At 38.4% G+C, this 19,643-nt stretch overlaps 1 protein-coding gene across 1 annotated transcript; it reads right to left on the reverse strand.

Moving 5' to 3' along the window:
- Positions 1–1,264: 1,264 nt before the first annotated feature.
- On the reverse strand, positions 1,265–19,065 carry LOC132163223 (serine/threonine-protein phosphatase BSL3). Its single transcript, XM_059573430.1, has 21 exons — positions 18,212–19,065; positions 16,415–16,475; positions 16,200–16,278; positions 16,004–16,083; positions 15,824–15,918; positions 15,581–15,680; positions 13,689–13,758; positions 12,896–12,997; positions 12,726–12,807; positions 9,703–9,882; positions 8,030–8,300; positions 7,687–7,924; positions 7,403–7,573; positions 6,321–6,559; positions 3,814–3,898; positions 3,602–3,700; positions 3,319–3,518; positions 3,147–3,222; positions 2,282–2,417; positions 2,059–2,198; positions 1,265–1,948 (listed from the first exon to the last, which is right to left on the reverse strand). The coding sequence occupies exons 1-21, from the start codon at positions 18,648–18,650 to the stop codon at positions 1,865–1,867; spliced, it is 3,027 nt and encodes a 1,008-aa protein (XP_059429413.1). The 5' UTR covers positions 18,651–19,065; the 3' UTR covers positions 1,265–1,864.
- Between the last annotated feature and the right edge of the window lie 578 nt (positions 19,066–19,643).

The raw sequence follows: 19,643 nt of genomic DNA on the forward strand, positions 1-19,643 counted from the left end.
AGGTTACAAAACGTTGCCTAGGAATGCCTAGGAAAATTTGAGAAGCTCTTATTGGTCTGTGAAGGGGTATAGATTGATGCTGCAAGCAGAGAATGTAAATACATATTTTTTTGTTTCCACGGGCAAAAGTATAAGGGATGTAGGCGACGCATGCAAATCCTTCCCATCTCCTGTTGCCTCTGCATATTAGCAGGTGCGCTCCCTTTTGAAAATGGAGGCCGCTTCATGCACCCATGTCGACAACTTCTACATCTGGCCTGGATTTAAGAAGCCACTAAGTTGGAATGAGGGGTAAAGAATACGAATGCCATTTTCAGAGATCCTCTCCCCACATCAAAACTTGTGAGGAAGCTCCTAATGGATGATTGACATCTCATTAGGCAAGCCAGTGATTAATGTTATCTGAAAGCCACTCGAGCTCTCTCATTCCGTGGACTTCTCCATCTCCAGCCTCCAGAGAAGTGATCGGGGACTATAGGACCAAATAGATTGTTTGCACTGCCTCATACGGAGTTGAGCAGCGGCACAACTAAAAGATGAGCAAAAATGACATTGAATTTAGGGCGGTATAAACCACTAGATTTCCCGGTTCTCAACCTGGTTTTTGACCTGCTTTAGGTCGACTTCTAACGGTAGGCAGAGGCGGGGTCTAATTTCCAGCAGAAGTCGAAGTCAGAGACCAAAAAGCCCTTGCAGATTTCCAACTTTTTTAGACCTGACCCAACTTTTATTTATTTTTGAAATAATTACAAAGCCACGTCGTTTTTATTGAAGTCCGAAACACATCGTTTGAAGAAGCTATAAATTCCTTTAGAACCCTAGCTGACTAGTGACTACACCTACGCCGTTTTGAGGCCTATCTATACTCTCTGAGCTCTCATGAATCTTCCTAGCCTCTCAAAGTCAAATCTCCCCCACTCCAAAATATCTCTGAACCAAGACAAAGATCTGAATTCGTACGAACTTGGAGGAAGCCAAATAAACCTACCTTCCACTTCAATAGACGAAGATCGTCGTCTTCATCTATCAAAGACAGTAGAAAGATTGTCTTCGTCGACGTCTTTGAACCCCAGTCTAACTCCAACTATTCTAATCAATTCCAACTCTAAACTTTTGTAGACACAGACAAGGCTCAAAAATCCTCCTCCTCAAAGGTGATGTTTACAACTGTTCCGACTCGGTCGTTGGAATCCATGCCCACCCCAACACACATTCACAGAAAACTGCGAGTCGAAGGAAGCTTCGTCTCTAATTCTTTGCAACATAAATCAAAATAAAACATTCTATTGCCAAAACTTCACGTATTTCTTCATGTGTCGGGCAAAAACGTTTGTTATCCTCACACACAAGTTACATTGTACAGAAAAGAGATGAAAATTACACAAAGCAACACCTCTATGATACATGGACGCCCACAAAGATTATATATATCTCACAATCACATATAAAAGACCTCATGTCCTCTCAAAAAGAGAAAAAATAATAGGCCTAAAACAAGGAATAAAAAATATATAATTAATGTGAAAAATACCAATCACTACCAACCCATAGGAAGAAACAACAAAGAACTGATTTCTACCTGCCCGTAGCTCAATTTACAACGGTGAGCAGACCCGAAATTGTAACTCTTGGCACATCAAACAAAACCTATCCGCCGCCTGCAACCTGCTTCTCCAAACCCCCCCATCTTCCTCAACTGCTTCCAATTGAGCAGTGAGAACCCAAAATTTCCAATTTTCATCAGGGAACCATATGACAAATACAGGAATCCCCTGTATATGGCATCATTCGCCATACAGAAAAGTAACCCCAGCTGACAATATGTGCCTTTCATGAATACAGGGAAACGATTCCGACCAATATACTATATCCACGCAAGAGAGCCTCGATCATTTGCTACTTGAGGACGGCCTCTAGTTGGGGTTGGAGGTCTGTTAGCATTCAGCTCCTGATCTCGTTAAAAAACAAATAACAAAACAAGGTTTAACACCAAGCCAATATTGGAACAAATGATAAATCTCACTTCAGGCTATATATATATATAAAAAGCAGCATGACCTGCATCCATGTATCCTCTATATGACGTTCTGGTGATCCTTCTGGCGATGAAATTGCTGGTGGAAAGGGATGAATAAGTTTTGGAACCACCACCAGATCCCTACCCAAAACCAAGATTGCTCCTGCATTATTTGCAGTACCTGTTCAAAGGGGCAAGGACAAACTTCAAATGCTAAATCATCCAAGGGGCTGAAAAAAATAGTCACAAAGACCAGGAAAATACCACAGTAGTTGGTGGCCGAGAAAAGTGTAATCAAATGTCCCTGGGCAAAGCGCTCAAACCCATCCATTACACATTCATGTGCTCGTACAATCAACTGAAGATCATTGTTGTTGCAGAATTCCATGACACGGTCGGGCTGAAACAACAAACCCTTTTAGATGCACATGATACACAAATATGATATGGAAAATACCAAGAGAATCCCAACTTCTAATTATTAGTAAGATTTAAACTTGAGACTTATCCAAAACCCAACCTACACCTTTATGATCTGAACCAAGGCCTAGGACTACAGGTACAAGATAGATTATCAACAATGGACCAGTTCTCCAAATATATTCTAAAAATTTCAATTGTTTATATCAAACAGCATTTAAAAAAGGGGGAGGTCAGATGATCAATTGAAACATATAAAATTAAATTAATGGAAACAAAGAACTTCCATTCAGACATGATAACCAAAGTCCTACTTATGTGTGTAAAGCACAGCCTAGATATAGAATCTAGGACCCAAAAGAATTTCTGCACATCCACAGTCACTAAATTCTAACACTATCAACAGCCTAGAACTAATTTTGACATTGCTGGAACAGAGACATTGGCTTCAATATATTCAGTGACATCCTTATTTTGAAAAACCAACAGATCTACAAGAACATTTTAAATCATGGGCCTCTGGAAAACTTTCAGACGTGCATTATTCTTTTAAAAACTTTTGACACATTATTCAGAGATATCCTAATTTTGGGATACCAACTCTGCCAACATCAAAACTCATAAATCATAGGCCACTTCTTAATATACAAAATTGAAAGTTATTCTGCTACTGTAAGGAAGAGAATAGAAGCTATAAGACAAGACTCACCCCGAACGTAACTAACCCTGGACCTCTAGCATTAGGCCGCAATCCTTCTACGCTGTCATTTTCTGTTGGGTCAGACCTAAGGGAAAATCACATTAAAATGTCATTGACAAATCAAATAGACACATACCATCATTACAAGCACCAAATTCAAACAGCATAAACATGCACTGACCACAATAAATCCATAAGCACGATTGAGCCTGCTTCCATTGTAATTGGACGCTGAAGATTCTCAATCTGTTCCACATGATTTATAGATCGACCAATACCACCATGCATACAGATGATTTTCTTTTCAATTAAAGCTGCCAGAGGAAGCCAATTGAACAATCGGTTGATCCGATGCCATGCCCATATTCCATCTCTCTCACCCTGCTCAGCAAGTTATACAGGTGTTAGATGCAACCAGTTTATGCAAGAGAGCACAGACATTATTTGATGCACTTAATACATACCATACGCTCAATGCACTCAATCCGGAAGCCAAAAAGTGCATTAATATCTGCAGCTTCATGATTCCCACGAATTAAATGTACATTTAGGGGATATTCCACCTGCAAAATTGATGTAAATTATGTAAATCTGGGCAAGTTCCAAAAGAAAGAGTTAGGTAAGCAAAAAAGATAATTAACTTAACAAAGAAAAACCACCAAGCCCAAAAACCTACCTTTAAAGCAAGCAGGAGAGTAATGGTTTCCAGGCTGTGCTGGCCTCGGTCAACATAATCTCCTAAGAAGAGATAATCGATATATCTGATAGTCAATCATAAAAGTCAGCATCATGGGAGCACAAAATGTTTATTTACTACCAAAATAGAACAAAAAGGAACATAAGTGTTCGAGTATAGATTTCTTTCTCTTGGCCTGAGATAATTTGGGGCTATCGGTTATGTTCTGTTTCTCTCTCTCTACCTCTTCTTTTTTACCCAACTTCAAAATATTTTATGCCCGGCCATACCAATATGGGAACCCTAACTTCCCTTCAATAGAACTGTATTTGCATTGGCCATACAAATTGGTGCACTAACCGAGAAATTTACCACCATGGATGGTGCGACCAGGCATCACCGTCAACTAAATCTGCGTTATGTGGAGGATGCAAGTTTAGCGTTGAGGCATAATTTCAATGGATGGAGGTAACACCTGATGCGCAAGATCGGCTGCTAGCTGCCTTGATTGTTGTTAGCAAGCCTCAAACCCATCTACCAATGAGACTCTTTGTAATTTCGGTAAAGTGTGTTAGGATTAAATGTTGGTAAATTCAGTGTCAAGACATGCTAAGTTGGAAGGTTTAGGTTTAGGGCTGAGCTGATCGAAAGCACGATCGCTGGTCATTCAATCGAAGTAATGAAGCAATCAAATTTCAAGTTCCAAAGAGTTTCAGTTGCAAGGATGATTCCAAGTCGTTTGATCAAAGAGATCGAGCCATTTAAATTCAAACTTCTAACAAGCTTCAATTGCACAATCGATCAATCCTCGTTTGATCGAAGATGTTCATAAATGTAGAACCGAGACTCTCGATTGCAGCCATGATTGAACCTCATTCAATTGAAGTAATGCGATCTTTGTGAAACCTAGTTTCTTGTTCGATCGATGCAGCTGCAGAGTGTTTTAATCCTAAACTAACTTGACTGAAAAACATCTATCTTCTCCCCATCTATATAAGCCTAATTACCAACAATTTTTATAAGACCCTAAGGCTATTTTTCATTACACTGGGAGAGTATATTAAACACCTTTTGAGCTTAAACCATGAAATATCTCCTCATTTTATCATCTTTCAAACCATAGAAAAACCTTCAGCCACCAAAGTTCTAGGTTGCAGTGAACAAGGTTTGTTCATGAACGTAATTCCTGTAAAAGAAGGTCAAAAGTTCTTGAGCCACTGCAGTGAGAGAAAAAGGGTCGTTTTGCTTGGGTTACAAGCTGAGTCTAGGATTACAAAGATTTTGGAAGTTGACTAGTTTGTAACATAAGTCTTCTATAGTTAATACCTTGGGGGTTGGCTGGCCCCTAGAGTGGTTTTACTTTTGAAGAATTCTTCCAAAGATTTCCACTTTGTTACCAAAATCTGTGTGAATTTTCTTTTAGGTGTGCTTTGATTTTGGAATTGATATATCTGGCGTTTGGCTTTAAATTTGATAACTTTGTTAATCTGATTTTTTACAAATTGGGAATAAAAACGAATTTTTAAGAGAGTTAGGAATTCAAGTGCAACACAAATTAAACTGAAACTAACACTTGTAGCCTATACACAATTTGGGAAGATGGGTTTGTCATGAAGCTGTCGAATAAAATAAGTCAAGTATACCAATTAATGGCCCACATAAAAACAAGTTTACAACCTCAATTTCCAATCTCAACTTAGATGCCAAATATTTCCAATCTCAATTTGCAAGGTTTTCGCTCAGTGGAGAAAGAGAGAGTATACAAGGTTTTGAAACGTACATTAAAACTTAAGTTGAATTGAACATAAATCTAAGAAAAACTAATATCATCAAGCCTTCCTCAAATGTACAACACACAAGCACATGACAGTGTCTGCACATGCGTAAAAACTGTGTTTCATTCATGCAGAATCTAGTGCAGGAAAATCATAATGCACCCTGATAGTGCCAAAAAGTGGTAAAGAGGAAAAAAAACATAGACCGAGATACAATGATTTAATTTCCTCAGATTTCAGCTCTCAATGATTAACCTACCATACACATAAAATTAGGGCACTTCTAGTTCACTATAGAGCTCCATAACTTCATCTATCTAACCAGGTTATATCAATTTGACTATCCAGACAAAACCTCTATAGCAAAAGCACCATCAGATGAGTAAATCTTAGTCACCTAGCAATGTCATTGCAATATCATAGCAACAACCAATTACCTCCCAAAAAAAACAAACTTAGCATCATTGTAAGAAGAGGGCAAACTTTGGTGGGTAAGGTTAAACCAAGGACTGCCCACTGCCCACGCTGAACAATAGACTCAAATGTGGAACCGTGTAAACTATTACATTTTTTTTATTGCCACCTTAAAAATGCATCCAATGAATCTTCTTCAACCCACGACCTTACCCTCCATCCCATTCTTAAGGAGAGAGGTATCATTGGAGCTAGAGCTTAATGGCATGACTAATTATGCTTGACACAGAAAGAATATACATTAATTAAATAACTTACGCAATATCCCCAGCAGTTGAAGGTGCTCCATACTCATCAAAAAGGCGCATGAGATCCCCAAATTGCCCGTGCAAATCACCAAATATCTTGATGGGAGCTTTAAGCTGTAAGACACTTGGTTCGCTTGAAAATATCCGCTCAGCACTGTCACAAAGATCAGCAATTTCATTGCAATCTAAAAAAAATTGCCGGCGAACTGGAGGCTTCCATCCACGAGGCTTTAGAAGATGCGCTATGACCTGATAAGAGAAGGAAAAAAGGAAACTCTTTAAAAAAATTAATTCAAAAGAAAAAAAAATAGATCTGTTTTACAGGTACGCTTATGATACCATAAAGGGAGCATTATCCATGGACACAGGAGATAACGTGTATGAAAAAGTTGGGAGAATAAATCGAAAGAATTCAGCCGATTTAGCAGCATCCCATTGTTTCGATATTGAAAGGAATATGAATATAATTGACAGATGCATGTATACCCATCAGGTAACATGCAAAAATATGTAAGCAAAACAAAACAATCCAAAAAATCTTGAAACAGGTGTAAACAACAAATAATTCAAATTGCAGCATAGAAAAACTTCAGAACTTGATGATATAGGTTCCACAAGCCAAGTATCATTCTTGCAAAATATTGAATTAATAATTAGAAAATTTATTCCAAACAAGTTTTATTTTAGGACAACTGAGATTTCTTTTTTTCAGCACATGATCAGTACGCTGCATTGATCTAAAATCCATGTGATGGTAACCAGTAAAGCGAAGCAATCACAAAGAGATATATCTTATTTCAGAATTCAAATGATCTCAACCCAATCCAAATATGGTATACAGACAGAAATTAGCAGTACACTTTTCTATCCTGTGATTAACCAAGAAAAGAAATGCCACCTGGGTCTCATTTATAGAGACATAAACCCTTAACAGAATAAGTTATTAAACTTTACACACGCATACACAATAAGAGTAGCAATTTCACCAACTGTGCCAAGCTGTATGTATCCTGTTTCATTGTTTCGTGATTCTACATCCAAAATACATCGATTAACAGTGTTGATTATATTAAATAACTTGGTCCACTATACCTTCTTGGGCACACTACTGATGGACATTTGTCGATCTAATAGTTTTCTAGCAGCAGTAGCAGTCTCTGGGGTCCCGTAACTGACCCGCCTGCCTTCATTTTCAAACTGATCAATTGAAAGCTGTCTGACCATACCACCTAAAGCTCCACCAGTCTCTGCAGCTACAACAACCTGATATAATTCATGTATAAAAACATTAGATAGAAGCACAAATGTTTTAAATAATTCCATGCCAAAATTGGCTTGAGATAATATTCAAGAGATAATCAAAATCTTAGACTCACAGCTCTGTGATGCAGTCGAACACCAGCTGGACCAATACTATTTGGCCCAGCAGAATCAGGCTTGATTAAGGTAGATATCTGTTTCCCACTAGGGGTAGCCTCTGCCCCACGATCTCTGTCAGGCAGTTCAACTTCTCCATTAACTTGCCGTGCCTTGGCAGCAGCTAACGTGGCACTGATAGCCTCTGCTTCTGCTGCTGATGCTTCAACTAAATACTCAACACCTTTGCTCAGTCTCCTGCATAAAAAAACCATATCCAAATGCTCTTTGAATGAATAAGGAAGGCAACAAAGTACGAATTACTTGCATCCAATGCAAATACAAATGATATAACTAGCTAACCGTGTTCCCTGGAGCATGGCATTTTCTGTGCTTATATCAGTATACATGTCACCATTTATAGGGGGAGCAACTGGATTTCCCAGCACAACTGCACCATCAGGAGCTGCTTCAGGCATTGCTTGCCTTGTCCTTTCATCAATTAATCCATACCTTCCAGGTAACCGACCTGCTTGATTAGATGCAGCAGCCGCAGCCGCAGCATGTGAGGCAGCACTTGTTGTTTCAGCAGCAGCTAGATCTTCAGCAACAAGTAGGTCATCAAGCAACACACCTACAGCATAAACACAACAAATCACTATGTTACAATATCAACTCTGTGGGAACGCCAATATCCAAAATAGAAAAGCTTTGAAAGACAACCACCCAGACAAAGCTTATATATCCTACATGGAAGGCCAAACTCTGAAATTGTTAGCTTGCAATGATGCAGCTAGATAATGCTGCAATGACAATGTGTTTGCTGTATAACAGCAGATAAAGCCTAAAATGCAGAAAAGGGAATAATCCCCTTTTTTTATAAAGAGTAAACGCATAACCTAAATTTAATTGTAACGACCCAACGAAAGTGCTAGCCACATCTGTTATTATTACCTCAAAATGACTAGTTAAATAAGTAATGTGGGACTTAGTACCCATAAGTGTCTTTATAAATCACCCACACTATGTGGGCTACTCATCCTTTCAATGTGGGACCAAGGTGTAACATTAATACTCCTATACATTATCTCCTTCCATATATATCTTATTACATATCTCGTGGAGAGTTTTTTTAAATAGTATGACCAGCAGGCCACATCATGCAAGATGACCCACGTTTTCTTGCCACATTTATGACCAAAAGAAGAGAGGAACGAGAATTCAGAAGAGCATAAGCACTTAAGAAATAACAGGTTAGAATGACATTCTAACGAGTAACTGAACATCATTTACATCCACATCTTGTCCTATCATTAATGCAAGTACATTGTCCTCTAATATCATCTCCAAATCCAATCTTTCAATCTAATTCGTTCTTGTTTCTCAGCCAATCTTTGAATCTCATTAACTTGTAATATTCCAATCCTTCCACCCCATTTCCAATCTTCTCCCTAAATCTCAAACCGCTTGTCTTTGTTCTATGTAAAAGTCAAATTCTAATCATTAAGCAATGCAGTACATATTGCACCCATGATTCTAGCCCATCAAATCATTAGATGAAGTGAAATCCATGAGTCACCAAATCACAATCAGCTATCGACTCACCATTTTACCGTCTTTCAACAAACATCTGCTTAAAAGCGCCATCATTGATCTTGCAAGTGTCCATATTATCTAAAATCTAAATTGAGACCACTATTCTAAAGCACCCTTTTTTTTAATTGGTAAGTAACACACCCGGTGGGATTTGAACCCACAACCTCACCCCTCCCCCCCAACCCCACCTTGCTTAAAGCTCATTGGTATTCTAAGGCACCCAAACCCAGAGGAAATGTATTTTCCTTCAAACAAGTTTAAGCAAGACTTTAAGAGTCTAACATTATGATCAGCATAGACTGAAGTTATCAAAAGACAGGATGATGCACATAGCTATTTTCTCGGTGACAGAATTCATGTCTGAAAATTGAGAACTGGAAATAAATGCAGCAAGATGAATTACATAATTATATTTTTTGATAATTATATTCATTTCTTACCACCACGTAAACCACCATAAATAAATATTAAGTCACCAACTGCAGCTGCTGCATGCCTGCAACGCCTTGTCAATTCGACTGCAGCATCTCCACCAGCAGCATCAGCACTATATCTGCCTGTTCTAGGAGTAGTAACAACAGATTTTGTATCACACCAAACGCCTGCTGCAGTATCCAACACTATAAATAGGAAGGAACATGAAAATTTTGTTAGATATCTTTAGTTGGATCATCTTCTGAACTTAAAAAAAAAAAAAAAAAAAAAAAAATATCATCCTCTGAATAAGGAAAAAAAAAATCAACTTCTTTTGTAATAACAGCAATAATTGTTTCGGGTGATAACTGTAACAACAGCAACAAAGAAGTATTAATGATATTAAGTTTAACTGACTATGATATTCTCAATTTTTTTTCTACGAGAGCTTAACCTCCCGTATTCATTTTGAGGTAGCGCACAGTTATCAATTATATTTAATACCAGCACCGAAATAAAACACAATTTCAAATGTCAAAAGAGAACTTGTCTTTTCAGTTTGTTTTGAAAAGTAGGACAAATCCGTATTTCAGTTTGTCAGGAAAGTAAGACAAATCAATCAGACCCTGAAAGTGACAAGCTAGCACCTGTTGAACAGTGATGTGTTCAAGGGAGAGAGATAGACCTAGATAGAAAATCCAAGATTTGCTAAAACAAATAAGACAGGCAGAAATCATTTTAGAGTCAGATATGCAAATAAATCCAAGAGGTTAGGTGAAAAAGCACATCTAACAGCATGAGATCAGATCAGTGGGGGGAAAAAATAAGAATCAATGTCTGGCAAAAGAGCATCCTACATCATCACTCTTTTTCTTTTATTGGTAAGTCCTATATGACTATATCAGTTCAATTTTTACCAACCCAGAGAAGTTGAAAATCCTATCCCACTTAAAAACCCCACCTTTTTTTTTTGTTATAAGTAAATGAAATTCATTAAAAGCGCAAAAAGGCACACGCAAATACACAAGAAGTATACAAGAAAAATACCTAACTATAAAAAGAAAAAGGAAAAAAAAAAAAACAAAGTCCTGAAAATACTCATAGACAGCCATTTTTTGGTATAGAGTATTGAAGAAGAAAGCCTTTAACTTTACCACCATCCTCTCTCTATCTTCAAAGTTTCGAACATTCCTTTTTCTCCAAATACACCACATCAAGCAATGCGGAATCATCTTCCAAACAGCTTCATTTTGAGGACTACCAAACTTTCCTCTCCAACAAGCGAGGAGATCTAAAACTCGGCAGGGCAAGACTCATGCTAAGCCAAAGATAGAGTTCGATAAAGCACAAGCTATCTAGTAATGGAGTAGCAGGCGGTTTATGGTTTTCCCACTCTTTTTACACGTGCAGAACTAATCTACCACAATGATCTACCTCTTTCTTAAATTAATCATAGTGAGGTCCCCCAATCATGCGCCGCTCTGACAAAATTAACATGCCACTAAGGATAGCCATTAGATAACCGAAGGTGATGCCACAAAGGCCTCCCTAATGCAGGCAATACTAAACAACTCCAAAAATGCTACCTTAAGGAGCTGCTCCCCACACCACACATGTAGTGAACACATTAGGCAGTTTTATAACATTCTGTATACCAAGCAGTTCAAATGGCAGCCTTTCTTTTGACTCCATTTGGGAGACTGAGGCTAACTGGTTGGAGAGAGTGTTTGAGGAAAAGGAGGTCTTGGAGGTGTGAAAGCAATGAATAGTGATAAGGCCCGGGTCCCTAACAATTATTCTATGGCACTCTTCCAAGTTTGTTAGAATGTTTTAAAGGAGGATATTATGAAGGTTTTCCATGACTTCCATGCTAGAGGCAAGTTTGAAAGAAATCTGAATGATTCTATGATTCTAAACCCCACTATCATTTCCCAAAAAAATCATAATGACTTCTCTTCACAATTGGGAAGAGCGCTGTAAAAATTGAGAAATGCAATATCCTTTTCATTTTCTCAGAATAAGTAATGTGTGCTGTTAAATTCTCAGCTGAGATAAATTAGAGTCACCCACCTAAGCCTATAAGGAAGCACGAGAAGGACTCATCTCAATTTCTCTTCAATAAATTATGTCCAACTTTTCACATTTAGCTTTATAATACAAAGTCTAAATAAGAATGGTTCATCGCTTCCTGAGTAGGGGCATTATTGTGATGGGACTCTGGCAGTCTGGCCCAGCCCAAAAAAGAAAAAAAAAAAAATTCTTTACTAAATTTTTACTTGATCAAAAAACAAATAAGAGGAAACTTCATTTTGGCCCCCTGAACTTCCACCTGATTTTACAAATCCCCCTGAACTTCCAAATCTCTCATTTTGGACCCCTAAACTTTTATTCTCTCAATTAGAACCCTACCGTTAATTTTAGCCGTTAAAAATACAAAAAAGACCAAAATGACCTTGAATTTCATTTTTTTTTTAATAAAAAAACGTTTTGGAAGTTGGAATTTTATACAAAAATTAGAGGTATAAACGTCATATAACATTTAAAATCTGACAGAGGGGTCCACATTGGATGTAAATGAAAGTTCAGGGGTCCAAAATGAGAAATTTGGAAGTTCAGAGGGGGTTTGTAAAATCGAATTGAAGTTCAAGGGGTCAAAGTGAAGTTTCCCCAAAAAATAATGGTTCATCGCATCCTAGTTTAATTCAGAACCATTCACAGAAACATAAATGCCTCCCCACCCTGACATAGATATATAACCATCAATTTGCTAAGTTGGCCCAGAATCCTATTCATTGACCCAAGATTGTAAGCACTGAGTTTAACTTCAGCTTGACCTACCCAGAGCTCGGTCAACATATTAAATGCCACTCCGTCCAAACTTAGTTTCAAGCTGAGCCCCAACCAGGATAAGGTCAAGACGTACTTGTATACCTAGTGGTCCCAGCAACCCATGTTTGACTTGTACATTAAAAGCCAGAGTCTCATCATACACCAGAGCAAAACTCCAAAGTTTGTAAAAAGCAAATCAAGTCAAATCAAGTACAAGTACCTGCAACACTTGATGAGTCTTCTACCATGCGCCCCCCACCAAGTGCCCCTCCAGACACATGAAGCCGTGCGTTAACAAAGACCTACAAACATGTGTAATTCATCTCTTATGAATAAAATACAAAAGATCAGGATTCAACTGAAAGAATAATAAAAGAAACCAAAACCCACTGCTGCATGTTGATATCTCGGAGATGGTGATACACCAGGGGCAATTGCCCACTCCCACCGACCATCCCTATGTTTAGCAAGTCCATATGCACTTGCTAGTGGCTACAAGAAATACAGGATGAAGAAAAAAAAATCAGGTTAATTAACCTTGAACTTCAAACACGAGGCAGAAAAAGAATGCATTACTAAATAACTTGTTTTTCATTTTCTGCCCCCCCAACCCCGCCGCGTCTGGACAGCAGAATGAATTTATAGATACAAATGAGTATTCCTAGACAAATGGGTGGAACTAATTTAAAATAGCAAATTTCAATTTTAAAGCCACTGCTCCTTTCCACAATAGCAGAAAAAGAATATTCTGATGCATGCTTATTTACAGGCCTCAAATGCTCCTAAAACGTTAATGACTCCATTTCAGTTTAGTTCCCTGAATTTCTGATTAATTATGTTTGTGTTTCTAATATCATTAATAACCATTTGATTAAAAAAAGCCGCCCATTTTCCTCCAATTGGTTCCCTTCATATCAAATCCTAGAACTTCTTCCAGTCAACATATGTCTAGATACTAGACATGGCAAGAAAGTAAATTTTATTAAAATAATCAGGAGATTAAGATATACAATAATGTTGCTAATACTTACTTTTAACATATCTAATCCCAGGCCCACCCCACAAAAAAATTTTAAACCCATCCTTTCAGCAATTATCATCAAATGACAATAAGTGAAACCAAGTGCCACAAAATATCACATATTGAAATTAAATATGATGCATGTTAGACTTTTAAACTCACCACACTGTTCGCGTCCCTCCCTCCACAAAGCAGAAGAAGACCATCTGAGCGTGCACTTGCAGTTGCATACCTAATAAATAAGTACCCAACTCGATTGATATAAAATACAAGAAAGCTATTCATGAATCATAACATCATGTTCACAAGTACAACCAGTGATTGAAGATTTTGTGCATAGCGTATTCTAGTAAGTACCACAAATGTTTTCTGACAATCAAGAAAAAGAAAAAGAAAAACAATTCTCTCATGAGTATCCACAATGCATGCACATGACACAAAAACATGTAACACAAGAGCCAATGCTAATTATTATCATAAGCGTCAATGAACAAACAAATATAAGAGAGATGGAACTACTAGCAGTTTTCAAAAACCATCCGATTAAATTCTTCCAAAGGCCACAAAACTGTACAACTGGAAATATCTCACATTACATGGCCCTTGATTTTCTAAGCCCAACAGTCCTGCTCATCCACGTCCAGCACAAGTCCTAATATGTGCTAAAAAGGAGTGCACACACTGGAAAATGTAAAAAGAACAAAGTTGCAAAGCAATTGAAGATCATCTACTTTTTGCAGAAAGTTGTCAACACACACACACGCACACACATACACATACATATATTAAAATTTTAATAAAAAGAGGAGCATTCTTCAGCACATTGATTATGTACAAAAGTTCTAAAGATTACAAGAAAAATATAGCCCCTCAACAAAATCTAAAAGAGAGGAAACTTGGACAAAGCCAAAAGCAAGCATCCACTCGTGCAATGATCTTTACAAACAAAGATTTCAGATCAAGCATAGCAAGCTCCACCCCATTAAAATTCCGATTACCAATCCTTTCAAAAAGTCCACATAAGGCAGAGATAAGTAGCATTCCAGACAATACTATTATTACGGTTCCCCAACAATTCTTTCCAACAGAATACCACATCAACTACCTTCTTAGGCATCACCCATTGAACCCTGAATAAGAAGACCATAGTTCTCTGGCAATTCATTGGGGCACCCAAGGGAATGGAAACTGATAGGCTCCCTCAATATCTCATAGAAAGAACAAACATCAAGCTCACCACTTCGGTTAAACTCAGCCTATCCTCCCCATCTCTTGTGCACATCTTAAAACATAATAAACTTAAGAAAATCTATGGATTCCAACTCCCATCGTGAAATGCAACTGAATTTAAGATTCCAACCATATAACAGCCAGCAATCATAAAAAAGCAATGACAGAAGTGCCATCCAGTTTAAACCACAGATGATCGAGGGAATATGAGTTATTGATACATCCAGTTCCTCTCCTCTACCATTTAGTAGTGTAGCTTATGCAAAACTAGCTATGAGTTATAAACAAATAAATGTGATTATATATACTATGTCTAGCTATCTAACCTCCAAAACAGTTATAAGCATCAAGTGTCCCTAACCAGTACTAAAACTACAATTATAATGTGAACATAATACGTCTAGTAAGGGATAAATTATCCCTAATAAAACCTTGAAAATCAAGTGCCATATCACCAACAAACCCTCATATCTCTAGGTAATTAATCACCACTACAATTTCAATCAGTAATGTACCCAAGAGTTCAGAAGTTTCACCACATAATGTCACGTGAAGATCAGTCAGTCAACAAGTTCATGCAATTTATTGCTCATGAGTGCTTTTAAAGCTGAAGTTCAGGCAGACATCCAACAAAATGAAGACCATATATACAAAGATTCAGTAACAAAATTAGAGGACTCATTTAAAGCAATGCATATCCTCGAGTAAGAAAAATAAATGTGATCCTTAATGATTTTGTATCTCTGCATCAATGTGTGTGCGCGTGTGTGTGAGAGAGAGAGAGAGAGAAGAGAGAGAGACAGAAAGAGAGACAGCAATTTTACATGCATGGAGGCGGACCCTCCCCTTCTGGTTCCAACTTGCGCCATTCATAAGGCTTGGCAGCTGTGTCCAGGGCCCATACATCAGCCAAAGGCCGTTTCCCTGAAAGGCATACAACAATACCGATTACAACCACTTACAACTCAACACAAAATATATTTCTTTTTATTATAACCAATCCACGCACAATGATGTTAGTTTATCCAAAATAAAAAAAGGTAATGCAAGATTTTCATGTGACTTACCATCATTCCCACCAATTGCCATTAGATACCTTTGCCCCACCAAAGCCATCACATGTCCATAACGTGCCCCAGGCCCAGGGCCTTGAACAACAACTCTACAGAATATCAGCATTTCTTGATTAACAAATCCCAGAATACATCCAAAAAAAGGTGTGCATGCACATCCTTAACGAGTCTTACCTATGCCATCGTGGACGTTGCTGTGTGAGGTCAAGAACATGAAGATCCTCAGCAGACAAACCAGCTGGACCAATTCCACCCTGTTTTGGACAACAAAAAAAGGCTAGTAAGAACTAAATTGTAAATTTAAAAGAAAATTTAACTGAATCATGACTTAATCAATGACAACCAAAAGGATACTATACTGTATGCTAACCTGAATAACTACCATAGTTCCCACAGCAGTGGCCACATGAGCAGCCCTCGGTGTGGGTGGTTCTCCAAAGGGAGTGATCCTGCAAAAGAAGCATATAATTAGCACTAGAATAATTTAAAGAGGGGTAAAAATGCACTATTCAACTATAGCCAAACATGCACAATTAAGTATAGCCATAGTCTGATGAGATGAAGAACCATTATTCCTAGGCTTACCTAGACCATTTTTTTGTCAAAACATCATAACAGTGCACATCAGCTGTAGCACCCGCTAGTCCTGCAATAAGTAAAAGATTAAAGAATGGAACATTGTCACTCCAAAAGACAAAGTAGACATTCCACTTTTACAATAAATTTAGAAAGAAAAAAGGAATCAATTTGCAAAGAAAAAGGAAACGATTATATTTCATCTTGTGCCATATCTTACATGGATTCGTCAAAACCACAACTCAATGAAATCCTATTGCAATAAACATGAAATTCATACTTGTTTAGGATTCAATGCCACCATGCACCAGAAATGTTAGCAAAAGAACCAACACTGAAAGGCTTGCATCTCAAGAAAATTAGCTTACTTTTCAAATTAACAAATTATTTACTCGATAGGAGCACAAGAAAACAACACCAGGGGTGCTCGCAACATAAACAAGAAAAAAAATCAGAAACTGTGGATTGTCCTATGATTCATGAACAGCTAGAACAAAAACTTTGGAATTAACCCCACGGGGTTGGCTCAAGTGGTAAGGGTCTTGGTCTAGGTGGAATTCCTCTTTGGTCTAAGGTTCGAATCTCCTTGGGAGCAAACAATTTCTAGGGGCCACATCCGCCAGCAAAGCCAAAATCTTACATGATCCATGTAGAGGGGCTGCTTTGCACGGGTCTGAGGTTGTCTGACAGGGGTACACGAAATGGTCCTAGCTTGGAGGGGTTCCCCGTCATAAAAAATTGGAATTTTCACTCCAAAAATTGAATGGCGATCATATGTATCGCTTGATTAAAGGCTTGAAAGAAACTTTTGTTTTACAGGCTAAACAAAAAGTTGACAAACAACAATAGAATGAGGTTTCTGAGCACCAATAGCAACAACAAAAGGATAAGGAAACATGAATTAAAGCAAACTAGGCCTCCTATACCACTTGTATTGATTGGAATTTAAAGCAACTCAAAGCTAACCACATTTTCTCTGCATCAACTAATTGGAATTCGAAAATACAAGGGTCAAATTTACTCACCAAATATAATTTGGAGTTCTGTTGCACCATAATTAATAACAAAGCAGCCTAAAAATGCAAGTTGAATTAATTGGGGCTTCACCCCTACTATGGTTAGCATGCAACTTGAATGAGTGCTTTCTTTTTTTCTTTTTTTTTCTTTATGGCCAGAAAATTACCTTCTTTTTGTGATAGATAAACACAACACGCACCTCTACGAGACTGAACCAGTAACCTTCCCCACCATTTCTTAGTTACAGGGAGGAGACACCATCTAGACAGAAGACCACTTTAGTCAAACAAAAAAAAAAAACTACCAGTACTATGGATGATATTTTTTTTATTTTTTTTTGGGTTATAAGTGCCTGTACTATGGACGATATAAAAACAAACATTTGAAGACAGGCAGAATTCATTGAATTCAATAAGACTAGGGATCGCGTACCACTTGAACAACTAAAGCCAAAAAACAACAACAAATTCTATACTAATCTCACGACAATCAATGACAGAGCAACCAAATTCTCTAATTAGCAAAGCTAGGTTCACACTTCCAAACAACGACGAAATTAGGGTTTTCGAAAAATACGCATCAACAAGACAAGAAATATGTGGGCCACCAGTAACTTCGGCTTCAAATACAATCCCTAGCCACTTTGATCACTAGGAATTGAAATTAGGGTTTCGCATGCTATACCAAAATTTACAACTAGACTTACTTCTTTCTCAAAAACACTCTAAAACCCAACAAGAAATACAGTGGAATAGCAACAGCAAAAAGCAATCCAATTGAGAAACATACGGATGCCAGCGCTTCCAGCTGACGAAGGAGTCCCCGTAGCCGCGGAATTTCCCTCGAGCGCCGTGGCACCTCCAAACAAAATCAGCCTGGGACCAATGTACCCAGGCGTGCCCTCCTCCCCGACCGCCGCAACCGCCGTGAGCGTGTGGCCACACCTTGGGCCCGGCCCATCCTCCTTCTTCTCTATAACCGCATTCACCACCGAGTAGGTCGGCGCGTGCCTCGGCCCAACCACCGGGTTCTGTTGCACTTGCGACACCGTTTGCTGCTGCTGCTGCTGCTGCTGCTGTGGCGGAGATGGTTGCGACGGAGACTGAGCCGGCGATGCCTCCGCTAGCTGCTCTCTCTCCATTGCAGCGGGAGACGACGCCGTATTGTGGTTCTGCACCCCCGGATCGTGATCGGTCTCCGGCACCATGGACGACGAATCCACATCCATTGCTTCAATCCTCGATTCGAGCCCTACCTTCGAGATCGGAGCTAGAATTTCCGCAAATTCGCATTCCTAATCACCATTTTGATCCACTCGTGAAATCAAAGCCCCCCACCTCGAACGATCCCCCCTCAACTCGGAGAATTATCACAACCGAAACCCTAGCTCAGATCCTCGATTCTTGAATTCAGGAAAACCACGCAAATTTTCCAAGCAAGTTCCAATCAAAGAACCAAAAAAAAAAAAAAAAGAAAACTATCTTGGCTTCCTCTTTCGCTCTCTCCGAAGGAACCTCGAGGAAATGAAAACGGGTGATGGAGAAAATCTCATAGGCCCAACAAACGCATCAAAGTGAGAAAAATAAAAATACCAATCCCTTTCCCTCTCTCACTTTCTCTCTCTACCAATCGCTCCCCCTCTCCTCTCTCTCTCTCTCTCTCTCTAAAAAAGTATATATATTTTGTTAAATAATACCCATGTATTTCTTTTGCTTTTCCCCCTCTCTCTCTCTCTCTAAGAAATATTAATGCATTTACTAACTAATTAAAAAATAAATATTATATTTATTTATTTTTTAGCTCGTATTTTTGGGTCCCTCCCTCTCGAGGTGGTAGTGGCGTTTTTCAATTTGGTTTGAATCCTTTTTATTTTTTTATTTATTATCGCAATCAACCGGTAAAGGGTGTGTACAGTACGGATGAGATGCAATACGCCGTCAGGATTGGAGTTGGGGGCGGATAACGGAGAGAGGAGTTACCGGATTAACCGGGAACGGGTTTAAGTATTACCTGTTCCTAGTTGTGGGGAGTTTGCCCTTTTGCCTAACTAATGGGTCGGATGGATAGAGTGACGTGTATCAAAAGAAGCTGAGCTTCACGCGCCTTATATTGTTTGATTTACTCTCTCTAATTATCAATACAAATCATATATATGGGATTTTTTTTTTTTTTCAAAATTAATAGTAAATAATTCCCAAAAAAGAAAAAAAAACACTTTTCA

The sequence above is a fragment of the Corylus avellana genome, chromosome ca10, assembly GCF_901000735.1.
Source record: "Corylus avellana chromosome ca10, CavTom2PMs-1.0".
NCBI classification, from domain to species: domain Eukaryota; kingdom Viridiplantae; phylum Streptophyta; class Magnoliopsida; order Fagales; family Betulaceae; genus Corylus; species Corylus avellana.

What these genes read in the sequence shown, in the direction of transcription:
- LOC132163223 (XM_059573430.1), bottom strand. Translation starts at nt 18,650, where the DNA reads ATGGATGTGGATTCGTCGTCCATGGTGCCGGAGACCGATCACGATCCG. An exon ending in GGAGGGACGCGAACAGTGTG is followed by an intron (nt 12,998 to 13,688) that starts GTGAGTTTAAAA and finishes TATTTCTTGTAG; the next exon opens with CCACTAGCAAGTGCATATGG. An exon ending in AGACTCATCAAGTGTTGCAG is followed by an intron (nt 9,883 to 12,725) that starts GTACTTGTACTT and finishes TCCTATTTATAG; the next exon opens with TGTTGGATACTGCAGCAGGC.